Source organism: Herpailurus yagouaroundi, unplaced genomic scaffold, assembly GCF_014898765.1.
Source record: "Herpailurus yagouaroundi ecotype Mexico unplaced genomic scaffold, PumYag 162, whole genome shotgun sequence".
Classification (NCBI taxonomy): domain Eukaryota; kingdom Metazoa; phylum Chordata; class Mammalia; order Carnivora; family Felidae; genus Herpailurus; species Herpailurus yagouaroundi.
In genome coordinates, this window is record NW_024412403.1 from 11,344,436 (window position 1) to 11,358,819 (window position 14,384).

At 44.7% G+C, this 14,384-nt stretch overlaps 2 protein-coding genes and 1 pseudogene across 4 annotated transcripts in view; all 3 read right to left on the reverse strand.

The window, feature by feature from the left end:
* MRPS6 (mitochondrial ribosomal protein S6) overlaps positions 1-121 on the reverse strand; it is a 67,849-nt gene extending 67,728 nt beyond the window's left edge. Inside the window, exon 1 of the mRNA XM_040483989.1 lies at positions 23-121. Coding sequence (XP_040339923.1) covers positions 23-67 — 45 coding nt within the window. The 5' untranslated portion in view covers positions 68-121. The remainder of the gene's footprint in view (positions 1-22) is intronic.
* Positions 1-535, reverse strand: part of SLC5A3 (solute carrier family 5 member 3) — a 35,022-nt gene extending 34,487 nt beyond the window's left edge. Inside the window, exon 1 of one of the 3 annotated variants that reach the window (XM_040483986.1) lies at positions 467-535. The gene's annotated coding sequence lies outside the window, so the exon portion shown is untranslated. Of the gene's footprint in view, positions 1-22; positions 130-466 lie in introns of those variants that run through there. The other 2 variants (XM_040483988.1, XM_040483985.1) reach the window with 2 other exon arrangements.
* Positions 536-10,676: 10,141 nt separating this feature from the next.
* LOC121036461 (transmembrane protein 126A-like) lies at positions 10,677-13,850 on the reverse strand (annotated as a pseudogene).
* Between the last annotated feature and the right edge of the window lie 534 nt (positions 13,851-14,384).

The following is a 14,384-nucleotide window of genomic DNA, read 5'->3' on the forward strand; positions in this document are numbered from 1 at the left end:
GGGGGGGGGGAAGGTCACTTACCCGCTGCATGGCTTTCAGGATCAAAGCCAGCTCGTAGCGGGGCATGCCCGAACGCTCCGCGCGCGGCTCCGGACCGAGCCGGTTCACGGGACGCAGGAGGGGAGGGAACCGCGGGGGCCTGACGGACTACTGGGCCGGAAGGCTCCCGGGCGGCGAAAGCACGCTCCGGCCGCGCGAGCCCGGGCTTTAAGGCTCTGGCAGCTGCGCAGACGGCCCGCCACGCCCCCTCGGCGCGCCCCGCCCCCCTCGCACGCCCGCCCCGCCCCCTCCTTAAGGCGGCCGCGCCGCGCCCCCTCGACAGTCTCTTTCCCCCCAGGCTCGCCATCCCCGCCGGGACCCCCCGGCTCCGTAGCCCCCGCGTGGGGGCGGCTCCGCGAGCCCAGCCAGGAGGGGCCAGTACGGGCCGCACTCCGCCTCCGACCCTGCCGCCGCCGTTCCAGCTACCTACGGTTCTCGAACCAGCTGGAACTTTCCATGCCTTCCGTCTCATCCTGGGCGGCGGGCGAGCGTGCGCCCTCGTGTGCGCGTGCGCTAAACAGTGCGGTCTCGTCCGTGCGCGCGCCCCTCTCCCGCGACTTCTCGGCGCGGGGGACCTTTTAGGCGTCCACGCTGCTCCGGGCGGGGTCGCGGCTGGACCTGGGCTCTCCCCACCTCTGGTTGCGCAGGGGAGTTCCAGAACGTTCCGGCCAAGGACTACGGTTCTGCGCGCAGGGAATGCTTGGTGCACCCTGCCCCTCGCGCCCCCTGCCCACAGCCGACCTCACGCGGCTGCAGGCGCGGATTCCCGGGTCCCTTCCCCTGCGAGGTGGGCGCAAGGCGCAGAACGTGAGCCGCTGCGCGCGGGGTCGGGTCAGGCCCATTCCTCGCCGGCAGCCTGACAGGCTGCTGCGGAAAGGGGATGTGAAGGGCACCTACTTCCCAGGACCGCAATGCCTTTGAGTGAGCTGATGCACGTAAACCGCTGACAACGATGCCTGCACAGACAAAGTGAGGCGCGACACAGGCATCTGTTGTTGTGTGAGCCCGGTCTGACCCACGTGTTGTTGCCAAGGGCAGACTAATACTTTGGCTCAAACCGATATTCTTTAAATGTTTGCTCAGTGTTCATTTAGAGGACCAGCTGAGAACTTGGAAAGCCGTTTAGTAACCGTCTGGGAGCCTGAGCGTGCTCTGGAGGGAGGAGAGTCTCGTGGTGCATTCCCTTTACCCCCAAAACAGGCACGCAGGGCTCACCTTTCCCTCCAACCATTGGCTGTACTTTCCCTGGCAGGCATTGTATAAAGTGCGTTTTCTCCAGCGCCACTCCTTAGAGCGCCACGCTTAGAATGAGCGTGCGGCCATTGTCACCCCTGCCCATGCTTGTCCCATTAAAAGGGCCTGTAGGTGAAATGTTTGCCTTCAAAGTGCTTTAATGATACGAGGTAAAACTTACTGAGCACTTACTGTGTGTCAGGCACCACGCTAAGGTTTTTACATGCCTCTCCAAGAATTCTTGCTTTATGAGGCACGTACTATTATTAACTCCCACTTTAGGCATTCAAAGATACAGGCACGCAAAGGTTATGTAACTAGGCCCAGGTCAAACAGTAATAGAGAAAATTTGGATCCACATTGGAAGGCTGAGCCCATACTTAGTCCAGCCTCTGCCTGTCTCCTACCACACAGACTAAGGTGCTAATAATAATATTATTTACCAGGTATTCCCATGTAAACTTAGAGTCCCTTTGTCACCTTATCCAGAGACCTTAGTATTTCCCGTAGCTTACCTCCCAGCTCCCACCAAAGATAAAGATGATTTGAACACGCCTGCTCTGTGATATTTGGGTTTTAACATTTTCTATTCTTGCGCTTCTCCACAATCTGTATTCTTCCAAAGAAAAACTACACAGGCATTAATACAAATTACCTGGTTAGTGCTGACTAATTTCACTTTTGGTTAAAAAAAAAAAAAAGAATATTATAAATAAATTACAGAAGAAAGCAAAGAATTTTTGAACCTCTAGAAGTGAGATACAGGTGTTCCAAGATGGTCCCTACTTCAGGTGTCCCTCCTGTTATCAGCCACATATCCCATTTTGGGAATGAGAAAACACAGACCCCAAAGTAATATGCCAAGCCAAAGGCCAGGGCACTACCACCAGTTGACTTCAGCTTTCAGTATTTCCTCTTGGAAGCTCCATAGTTTTTCCTAGCTAATACCCAGGGATGAGTGAGGGGTGTCAATTGGCATAAGGAAATTAGCCTGATTACATAATGCCTCAACACAGCACCCCCAGCCTTCCCGATCTGGTGGCTGCCCACAGGCTCACTCCATTTCTTCTGAGAAGAAGAGGAAGGGCAAGCTGCCCTGATTTGCCCCCTTCAACTTCTTCTTTTTTAAAGCACAGCACCAGAATGCTCATGGGTTCATTATAAAATGATAAAATCCCAAGGAAAGCTGATGCAAATTTAGTGTCTTCCTGTTATAAGTACAAATTTAAATTCACCAAAAGATTCTTTGAGTTTTGTACTATGTATGTAAGTCAGCATTTAGAGTTATAAAATATCACTGTAGTAGTTAATGTATTAAAATTACTCTGGTACTTAGGAATAAGCTTAACCAAGAAGATAAAAAATCTGTACGCTAAAACTATAAAACACTGATGAAAGAAATTGAAGCAGTCACAGATGAAAAGATATCCATGTTCATGGATTAGAAGAGGTAATGTTAAAAAGCCCAGACTACCCAAAGTGATTTACAGATTTAGTGCAATCCCTAGCAAAGCCCAATGATAATTTTTAGAGAAATGGGAAAAAAAAATTTTAAATTCATATGGAACCACAAGAGAATAGTGAAAGCAAATCTGAACAAGAAGAACAAGAAGAACAAAGGTGGAAGGCATCATACATCCTAATTTCAAACTGTGTTACAAAGCTATAGTAATTAAAACAGTAGGGTACTGGCATAAAAACAGACATATAGACCAAACAGAATAGAGAACCCAGAAATAAACACACATATATGGTCAACCAATGGTCATCTGATTTTGACAAGGACCTAAGAATACACAATGGAAAAAAGACAGTCTTTTTATTTTATTTTATTTTATTTTATTTTATTTTATTTTATTTTATTTTATTTTTAAGTTTATTTATCTTGAGACAGAGAGCATGAGAGGGGGATAGGCAGAGAGAGAGAGAATGAGAGAATCCCAAGCAGGCTCCACACTGTCAGCACAGAGCCCAACACGAGGCTCGATCCCATGAACCCGTGAGATCATGACCTGAGTTGTAATCCGAAGTCGGACACTTAACTGACTGAGCCATCCAGGTGCCCCAAGACAGTCTTTTTAATATATGGCTTTGGGAAAATTGGATATCTACATGCAAAAGAATGAAATCAGACCCTTATCTTACACCACACTCAAAAATCAACTCAAGATAGACTAAAGTCTTAAATATGAGACCTGCAACCATAAAACTCCTTGAAAAAAACTTCTTGATGTTGGCCCTGGTAATGATATTTTGCATGACACCAAGAGCACAGGCAACAAATGCAAAATAGACAAATGGGACTACATGATATTGTAAAGCTTCTGCACAGCGAAGGAAATAATCAACAGAATGATAAGGCAACCTACAGACTGGGAGAAAATATTTGCAAACTATATGTCTGATAAGGAGTTAATATCCAAAACATATAAGGAGCTCATACAAGTCAATAACAAAAACAGCAACAAACAAAAATAATTACCTGGTTTAAAAATGGACGAAGAAAGGAGGACCACTAGGTATGTGAAAATGTACTCAATATCACTAATCATCTGGGAAATGCAGATCAAAACTACAATGACCTATCACCTCACACCTGTTAGAATGGTGTCAGGAGTTATCAGGTGTTGGCGAGGATGTGGAAAAAAGGAAACCCTTCTACGTTGTTGGTGGGGATATAAATTGGTGCAGCCACTATGGAAAACAGTATGGAGACTCCTCAAGAAATCAAAGACAGAACTCCCATATGATCCAGCAATCCCTCTTCTGCTTTTATATATAAAGGAATTGAGAGCCGCCTGGGTGGCTCAGTCGGGTGAATGTCCAACTTTGGCTCAGGTCATGATCTCATGGTCCAGTCCGTGGATTCGAGCCCTGCGTTGGGCTCTGTGCTGACAGCTCAGAGCCTGGAACCTGCTTCAGATTCTGTCTCCCTCTCTCTCTGTCCCTCCCCCCATTTGCGCTCTCTGTCTCTCTCTCAAAAATAAATAAACATTAAAAAAATTTTTTTAAGAAATAAAGGAATTGAAATCAGACATTGAAGAGATACCTGTACTCCTATGTTCATTGCAGCATTGTTCGCATTAACTGAGCCATCAAAGTAACCTAAATGTCTGTGAGCAGATAAAGAAAATGGGGTACAATGGAATAGTAGACTTAAAAAAGAAGGAAATCTTGCCATTTGAGATAACGCGGGTGAAACTGAAGGACAAATACGGACACAAAACGGCAAATGCTACGTATCACTTACATGAGGCATCTGAAATAGTCGAACTCATAGAAGCAGAGATTCTGATAGCCAGGAGCTGGGAGAAAGGGGCAATGAGGTGAGTGATATCAGTGAAAGAATCCAAAACCTCAGTTATACAAGAAAAAAATTATTCCGCCACATAGCGTCTCCCAAACATTTTATATGGTATGGATTTAAGATTTGGTTAACCAGACATCTTGATTCATCTTCAAGTAAGGCTTTATGAGAGACAATAGAAAAGAAGAAATAAGGACAGAAGTTGAAATCCAACCCTATTTCTACAAAGTAACTTCAGCATATGCCCTGGGGCAGTTTAATCATATTTTTTACCTTCTTATTTTATATTACTGTATAATAAGGCTTTACCTTGAGCTCACACAAGGTCGTTAATTCTCAAAGATATGTCAAAGACAGGCCTCCTTCACCTAAAGACAACTCTCAAAAAGTGAAGAAATGTGCATGTGCTCAATTAATGGAGAAAATAATCCCACAGTCCAGCCAAGTCATATTTTAAGCTGTCAGTCATCACTCTCCTCAGCCTATCATCTCCCTGAGGAAAGGACGCCGCCATTTCTCTGCCTGACGGCTCAGCGTCTATCTTTGTTCCTCAGCTGATGGCCCAGACCCAAGTCACATTTCAAACTTATTTCGTGTTTAATGTCTTACTAGTGAACTCACTGGCGTTTCTTTAAAAAGAAACAAATGTTTACTTTTGAGAGACAGAAAGCAAGCAAGGAGGGGGAGGAGCAGAGAGAGGGAGACACAGGATCCAAAGCAGGCTCCAGGTTCTGAGCTGTCAGCACAGAGCCCCATGCGGGGCTCGAACTCACAAGGCACAAGATCATGACCTGAGCCCAAGTGGTCGCCCAACAGACTGAGCCACCCAGGCGCTCCTGAACTCTGATAGTTCCAAACCCCCTTGCACACACCGTCACCCACCCTTGTAGACCATTATAGGGTCATCTCCCACATGACATTGGCAGAGTGCCCTCCGGCGTGAAACACTTGGCGCAACGTACATATGTTATTAAGTCAGGCATTTTTGGAGCTCTTTTGATCCACTAATTTCCTAATCATTTTTCTAATTTTGATCAAGAAAGTTTTTAGGTGGGGGAGATGGCTCAGATTTGGGCTCCACTTTATAAGAAAAAAAAAGTGAAGCAAAGGTTGCCTCAATGGAATGTTTCCTCACTTTCTCCTCTGCCTCCCCTCCCTTGCAAAAAAAAAAAAAAAAGTGAGATCTTTTTTAGGAAAAAATACTATATTTTTGAACTTTAAGAAAACAAAATCCTTGCTGCATCTTCACTTAGGGAAGAGCTTAGTTTTTCTTCTGACGTTGTTACAATGTCTTCAACAGCCGACGTTGGGGGACGTTAATGTTAAATGTCAATAATGTCGGAGGTGTGAAACAGCTCTATGTTCTTGCTCTGCAAGTGCAAAATCCGGAACGCACCTGGAAGGAGTTTAGATTCAGTAAAAGGAACAAAGGCTGTGAGCTGAAGACGTGCAGGGGGACGAGGAAGCATCTGAAGGGGTCTTCAGGGGACGAGGCTTCCCCAGGGGAGGCGCTGTATAAAGCGAGCGGGAGCACCCAGCAAAATAAACTAGGGGCCGTCGCTCAGGGTGAGGCCCAAGACATGTGCAAGCCAGGCCTGCTCAGCAAAGAGCAGTTTTAAGGCTGGGCATGAACAGGCAGAAGGTAATCAGACCCTAACGGATTCAAAGGGGGCAAGGGCAGGGGCTGTGTCAAGCTCAGAGGGCGTGGCACAGGCCGAAGAGGGGATGGGGGCTGGCAGAAGTTGAGGGAAGGGGTGTGAGGGGATAGAATCTGTAGGAGTTGGTGACTGATTGGATACTTGCCCGGTAGCTGGTGAGGCAACAATGGATCCCAGGTTTCTCTTCAATAGACATTCTGGACTGACTTTCCTTGGTTCTGGTCCCGCCTACACGTGGTATTTCCTCAGCTCCTAATTCATGAAACTTCTATTACAATTCAACGTATTAGTGTTTTTTTCTCAGGGTGTCTTAGCTTCATAAATCTTCACAGCGAGATTATAATCTTCTGAAAAACTGACAGGGTATCTTTCATTGCTCTAAATAGTCTCCCTATTCAGGGCTTTAACCCAAAGAAAGAAAGCGATAGTCCTAAAGCCTGTGAGGATCCACCACCTGAATGATCTGGCCACCCAAGGAATGTTGAAAATTGGGTGTCATGACACAGCTAGTCAACACTTCCTGGTAAGAAGATCAATATACAAGCATCATCTCAAAGTCCAGCCCTCTGTGAGGATCATCTCGCCGGTGCTGCTAGGGCTCTGTTGATTCGTGTGGGGGAGAATGCCCTAATTATAAGAAGAAAGGCTTGCACAGATTTGATAAAAGGAGCAGAGCCCATCGGCACTAAATTATATCCAAGAGTTATTAACGCAGCCCTCCCATTGACTCAGGGTCAAAACAGAATTGTGTCCTTGATCTGATCCGAACTTCTTTGGACTTTTCCTTTTACTAAGGCAGATGACAGGCGGGTATGAGCATGTGGGAGGCAGAGGGGATTCCAAAAGACAACATATTCGGGAAGGAAATGATCTTTTGCAATGGAGACATTGTCTGGGAGGAAGTCAAACCCCTCAAAAGCAGCTATCAGGAAGATTTTATACTTTAGAGCCTACCAAGTCAGGATGTAATATTTTAGTATTAGATAATCTCTTTTTTTTTTTCAAATTGCCCATATTAAAAAAAAAAACCAAACTTAATGGCGACAATAACAGCAGCTATCTATGCTTCCAAAAGGAAAAAAAATCCTACACACAATTAAAATTACAAGGTAGTTGGGAGCTATCCGATGATACCTCCTACAACAAATCATCTTGAACTTTCAGCCTAGGGTTACCAAGACCTGACGAGAATACGCAGGAGATATCTTGGGAATTTAGCTCCCAACTTGAATAAAGAAGTCCACAACTTAATACTAAATACATAATTACTAAGAAAATATTAAACAACCATGTTAACCCAGTGCTCCTCTATAATATTGCAAATGGAACAAGTCATTTTAGTAATTAAAGAATCATTACATATAGTGCTATCATTACATGATTCCTGAAAGGGAATTCCTAAGGGGTTAGCTTTTGCAGTGATCAGTTATTTACAAATTCTTTTTTTTTTTTCTTTCTTCCTCTGCCCCCAAAATGTTCAGCATCTAAGTGAGAGGGCCTTTGGGACCAAGGATGACACTTTCTCTTCAATCCATAATATGCCTGGTTGACATTAGAGAGCAGCCAGATAGGAGAATCTCCTCTTATGTTAATGATTCAGTGATTAAGGCAAAGGCCCTACATGCAGAAAGGAGGGCCTTTGGTCTGACAGGAAGATCACCTTCAGGCCTGGGAATTGGTGCTATTAAATTCGACTCCAGCTGGAAGCCAACAGCTGCAAGCCCTGGACAAGTGCCACAGGCAACACTCTAGAACCAGGAACCCTTTCTTTGCTCACTGCCACCCATCTGGGTACTGTGAGGTACATCCCCACACTGAGGCCGTAGGGTCTTTCTGAAAACGTACATCTGATTCAGTTTCTCCGCAGCTTAAATACTTCAGTGGCTTTTCCTTTGCACTGAAGGTAAAGTCCAAACTCTCAACAGGGAGTTGGTTACAAGGCCCTTCCTTCTGCAGTAGCTCCCCCACCCCCCCACCCCGACCTACACACGCCTACCTCCATCCCTCTCGCCACTCCTCAGTGTCACTCCTTGGTGTTTGCAACCCCTGAGCCCTGTGCACACTTCCCCTTCTGTCCTTTGTCTTCTGCCTGGAACACACTCCAGGCCCTTCCCCAAGTTACGGAGTGTAGTTGTGGCTCATTTATTTTCATCGCTGAAGCTACTCTATTGTCCAGCTAAACCGCTGTGTATCCGTTGGGATGGCAGACATGGTTGTTTCCTTCGTGGGTGGCTTTAACCAATAATAACACTGGGAACATCTTGTACGCATAGACGGGTGCATATAGGTACATGTGCAGAGTGGAATGCTACTCTAAACTTGAAAGTCTGGGGGCGCCTGGGTGGCGCAGTCGGTTAAGCGTCCGACTTCAGCCAGGTCACGATCTCGCGGTCCGGGAGTTCGAGCCCCGCGTCGGGCTCTGGGCTGATGGCTCGGAGCCTGGAGCCTGTTTCCGATTCTGTGTCTCCCTCTCTCTCTGCCCCTCCCCCGTTCATGCTCTGTCTCTCTCTGTCCCAAAAAAAATAAACGTTGAAAAAAAAAATTTTTTTTTAAAATAAATAAACTTGAAAGTCTGGATCAGGTGCACCTCATCTGTGCTCTTTTTAGCACCTATGCTTACTCCATCATCACATGAACCACACCGTGTTACAGCATGCACAGGACAGAAGCGAAAAGATACTGCTGAGATCCCCAGCTGCTGTCCCTCTGGATCCGTTGCTCTATTAGTTCTGAGGCCACATGTCCCTCCGGCTGCTCCCAGGTTCATTTCTCTTATACACAGTACTCCTCTGATAGGTGACTTGGGCTCAAAGACTTCGCAGTGACCTGAACAAACCCTTCTTGGAATTGTACGACAGTCCTCTCCCCTCTGGCCTTCCCCCTTTCCTGCACAGATGTCAGACCTGCAATGTCTTCCCCCAGCCTTCTCTGCCTCCCTCCCCTTGTCCGTCACAGGCATTTCCTCCAAGAAATCTCTTACCTGTCTAATCCCGTCTTGGTGTCTGCTTCTTAGAGAGCCCGATCTAACACCATGTCTATCTCTTCATTACCCTGTGGTCTTAACAATTAATACGTAAATTCTCAAAAAAGAAACTCTTGTGCCCGCAGTGCCAACCGGAGGGACTGATATGTGATAGATGCTGAGTAAATATCGGAGAATAAGTGAATATAAATAAATAAATAAATGAGATGCCTACTCCATATGAACATGTTTCTGGCATCATCTTGAAGGCAGAAGAAAACTGCTTGGCCCAACTCTAGTACCTTCTTTCTTTCTTTCTTTCTTTCTTTCTTTCTTTCTTTCTTTCTCTCTTTCTTCCTTCCTACCCTCCTTGAGAGAGACAGAGAGAACGAGCATGAGCGGGGGGTGCAGAGAGAGAGGGAGAGAGAAATCCCAAGCAGGCTCCGCACTGTCAGCACAGAGCCCGATGATGCAGGGCTTGAACTCACAAACCAAGAGTCAAAAGTTTAAGACAGCCACCCAGGCACCCCACCTCCCTTCTTTCCGTGGGCCTACCCACAGACTGTGCCTCCTACTTAAAAGGTGCTGCCAGTGTGCAATGACGGACAAGGAACTAAGATCTCACTTTCTCTCCATGAGGGAAGGGCAAAGTCTCCCATTAGGTCATTGGCTTGGGAACACTCTCTTTGGCACCTCATTCCATATTTCAGAAGCTTCTGATCACAACCCCGACCTACCAGACTTGTGTCACTGCCACGTGGCAAAGAGAAGGGGCCTATGGTAAGTGGCCTTTAGGATGGTCTCCTATGATCTCTGCCTACTGGTATTACACTTTATATAATTCCCTGTCCTTGACTGTGATCCACATTTAAAAACCCTAAGGAATTGTATACAGCGGAAGTGATAGGATCTGCCTTCTGAGTTTACGTTATAAAAAGACTGGAGCTTCCATGGGTTGAGAGTCAGAAGACCTAAGTGTAACCTTTATCTTTACAGGGCACTGGCCAAGTTATTTTCTTTTTTAAACTCCTTTTTTAAGTTTACTTATTTTGAGAGAAAGAGAGCATGCTCACACGCTCACAAGTGGGGGAGGGGCAGAGAGAGAATCCCAAACAGACTCAGCACTGTCCATGCGGAGTCTGATGCAGGCAGGGCTTGAACCCCGCAAACCCTGAGAGCATTGGGTGCTTAACCTACTGAGCTACCCAGGCACCCCCTGGCCAAGTCATTTTCATCTCTTTATGTCTTAGGTTCTTTATCCGTTGAATGCATTAAGTAATACCTAACTAATTATGATTAGTTTATGTGGGAAATTATATAAAAGCCAACTTTTATGTAAGTTGGCATATATATATGTGTGTGTGTGTATATATATATATATATATATATATATATATATATATATAAACTTCCATGGGTGAGTACTGTTATCATCCTCATTTCTTTTTTTTTCTATTCATACATTAGACATTCATCCATACATTACAATTTTATTTTTGTGTAAAAAGTTGTTTAACAATCACTGAATTTCTAGGCCAGGTTCAGGTACCTGAAGAGCCTTTATAACTAATTTATATTGTCTAGATCCAAGGTATGCTGCAAACACGGTCTGGAGCAAAATGGGAAATAACATCTTTCTAAAGGCAGGCTGAGAAATTCTAGTCCAGCAAGTTAGGATGTTTCCTTTTTCTGGGAGCAAGGCTGACTCATAACTGGCCACCATTCACAGGGATAGCCAAGAAAACAGGGTACAGACCACCAAAAACAAGACCAACCAGTCCACCCTGTGTTATGGTACAGGTTTCACAATTCAAATCACCTGTATTCAAAGGTAGATTTACAAAACCTTTGTAAGGTGCATGCGCAGTCAAAAATGGGATCACTGCCATTGGTAAGCCAGCAGCTGTACGAGCCTGTATCACATTTAAGATGCGTCAAAAAAGACTATTTGCTATTAGACCACAGACAGCAGCATTCAGTGCAATATATACTGATCCATGTTCAAATAGATTCCTTTCTGCTTCTGGGAGGTGGTTAATTTTTCTGGTTATGATACTGAAGATTAAGTCTTCCTTGACAGTATCATCTGGTTCATGACATTTCAGCTTGAGCCCTATGCTCTGCTCACAACCCTCCTTGGCACGATGGGGTTCACGCCAACCTTTGCTCGACTAGCCTGAACGCAGCCATCTTTTCATACAACTCAGCAGTAAAAAGAAGAGAGCTAGTCACACGTTCAGCAACATGGACGAACCTCAGTTAGGCCAAATGAAAGAAGCCAGACCCCTGCCCCGCAAAAGAACCCATACCAAGTGATTCCTTTTATATAACATTCTAGAAAATTCAAACTACAGGGACACAAAACAAATCAGTGGCTGCTTGAGGCAGAAGTGAAGAAGAGGGATTATAAAGGTGAATGAGTAAATGTTTAGGGATGATGGATATTTTTATTATCTTGATTAGAGCAATATTATCGTGCATGTATACCTAGGTCAAAACTTACCAAATTATATACTTCAAATATGTGTGATTTATTATGTATCAATTAAACCTCAAAAAACCTACAAAAATCTAAATCATTCATATCATTATTATACTCAGGAAAGCCATTCTAGGTCATTGTTCTGATATATCTCTATTCTCTTCTTACCCTGCTTCCCCTTCCCCAAATTCCTGAATAAGAGGTGAAGACCACACTCACCTCTGGTATTCCCGTCAATTAAGAAAAAAAAATAGGTCCATATGGAAAGAATTTTAAGTTTTACAGCACATGCAAAGACGGATAAGAAATACTCCATGTCTTTAAGAAATTGTAATCTACGCAGAGAGAGAAGCTATAAGTATGTTTAAAACTAAATTGTCTAACGGGGTTTAAGTGTCAATTCTAAGAAATAGAAAACATCTAAAAGGGGAGTGATAGGGGCGCCTGGGTGGCGCAGTCGGTTGGGCGTCCGACTTCAGCCAGGTCACGATCTCGCGGTCCGGGAGTTCGAGCCCCGCGTCGGGCTCTGGGCTGATGGCTCAGAGCCTGGAGCCTGTTTCCGATTCTGTGTCTTCCTCTCTCTCTGCCCCTCCCCCGTTCATGCTCTGTCTCTCTCTGTCCCAAAAATAAATAAACGTTGAAAAAATAAATAAATAAATAAATAAATAAATAAATAAATAAAAGGGGAGTGATTAACTGCCTAATGAAGAGTCGAGGCAAAAATTTCCAAAGACACATGACTTCAGGCTGGGATGGCTTGGGAATGTTTCATGTAGGATGTGGGATTTGAGCTGGAATGTGAAGAATGGATAACATTTAGATAGATGGGAGGAGAAAAGAGAATAAACACAAGATGTTTTGGTGGGGTCAGAAAATGGTGACATTGAGTGAATAAGTCTGACAGGAGGAAAGGTGTCTGTAGAAGACTCACAGGACTTAGCTCTACAAAAGTGAGACCAGAGTTGGAGGGTCTTGAGTACCAGGTAGAGAGTCTAAACTCTCAGCCTATATTTCATCTTAACAACAAGAAGGAAGAGAGCTTTTCGTTGTCAGAATCATTCAGCAAAGAGCGTATGAGCATATATGAGGAAGGTGGAAAGGAGATAACTTGTCTGAATGGACTAGTCCCTTCCAATCCTGAGACACTGGTCACAGATTCATCGGCTTTGAAAGCGTCAAAAGGTAGCACCGGATATTTGTTCAATCATATCTGGGTTCCTCTTGGAGGTGGTGCCTAACTTCCAGGGTCAACAGGGACAGATTTTCCCGTATTCCACCAAGTTCAGCCAGCAAATGGAAAATGATCCATGTACAACCATCAGACTCTCTCTCATGATTTTGAGTCCTGAGTAAATGACTCAGTGACATGAGGAACAGTTAGAGGTCACTCGTCATGCTCACCAGACCCTTCCTTCTCAATGGCTGTGGTTATACTTCTTGCTAACCAGCACTCCAAAGTTCTCTTGGTTTCTAACCAGTTCTCTAGTCTCTGGTCAATTCTGAGATTCCCCCAAATATTATTCCTATAAATTTCATTTTTGCCTAAGACTGTAGAGTTTGTTTATGTTACTTGAAGCCAACAACTGGGTCAACGTAGAACTCTTTACATCTTAGCACTTCAGGCCCTGCATAAACCTGTTGGCCTTAGTTCAGCCCCTTAGGTCCATACAGAACAAGTCTATCCCCTCTTTCACATGAATTCTTATGTCCGAAGACAGCTCTCTGGCCTATCCTGAACCTTTCTTTCCCTGGGCTGTATGCCCTGTGTTCCATTGGGCACGCATCAACTCACATGGGCTGGATTGCTTCACCAGCCTGAACAGTTTTTCCAAGGGTGCTCAGCTGTTCACATTCAGACCTTGGTGACTTGATAAACATTTGTTGAATGATGGCTACAATTCCTCTTGTAGGAAACAGTCATTCGTTTTTGGTTTTCCATGCAAAGGCTATGTTATAGTTGGAGTATTGGTTCAACTACTGAAATAAATATCAAAGTAACATTGACTTAAATAAGATGGCTTATTACATGGAAAGATCTAAATTTAAGTAGGGCTGGGGATCCAGGCTTTTTCCAGCTTGTTACTATCCATTTATACCCATTTATATTCATTTATAACACATGGCTTCATCTTGAGGTCTAGCATGGCCATTCCTGCTTCTAGCACCATGTTCACATTCCAGAAACAGGAAAGAAAGGGAGAAGAAAAGTCTTGCGGCATTCCTTTTAATGAATGTTCCAGAAGCCATCACCTCTACTTATCTTCCATGAGTTGGAACTTAATCCTAAAGCTTTGCCTTGCCTTCTTTTTAAAAAAAATTTTTTTTAAACATTTTATTTATTTTTGAGACAGGGAGAGACAGAGCATGAACAGGGGAGAGTCAGAGAGAGGGAGACACAGAGTCTGAAACGGGCTCCAGGCTCTGAGCTGTCAGCACAGAGCCCGACGCGGGGCTCAAACTCACGGACCGTGAGATCATGACCTGAACCGAAGTCGGCCGCCCAACCAACTGAGCCACCCAGGCGCCCCTGCCTTGCCTTCTAAGAAGGGCTGGGAAATGTAGGTTTAGCTGAAAGAGGATGGTAAACTAGCAGTTTCTACCATAGACCATACAATGCAATTTAGATATCTTCCAATAAAACACTCCCAAGTATAAGGAGATGCTACACAAGTCATAAGTAGCTTATTGGCTGTAACTTTCTT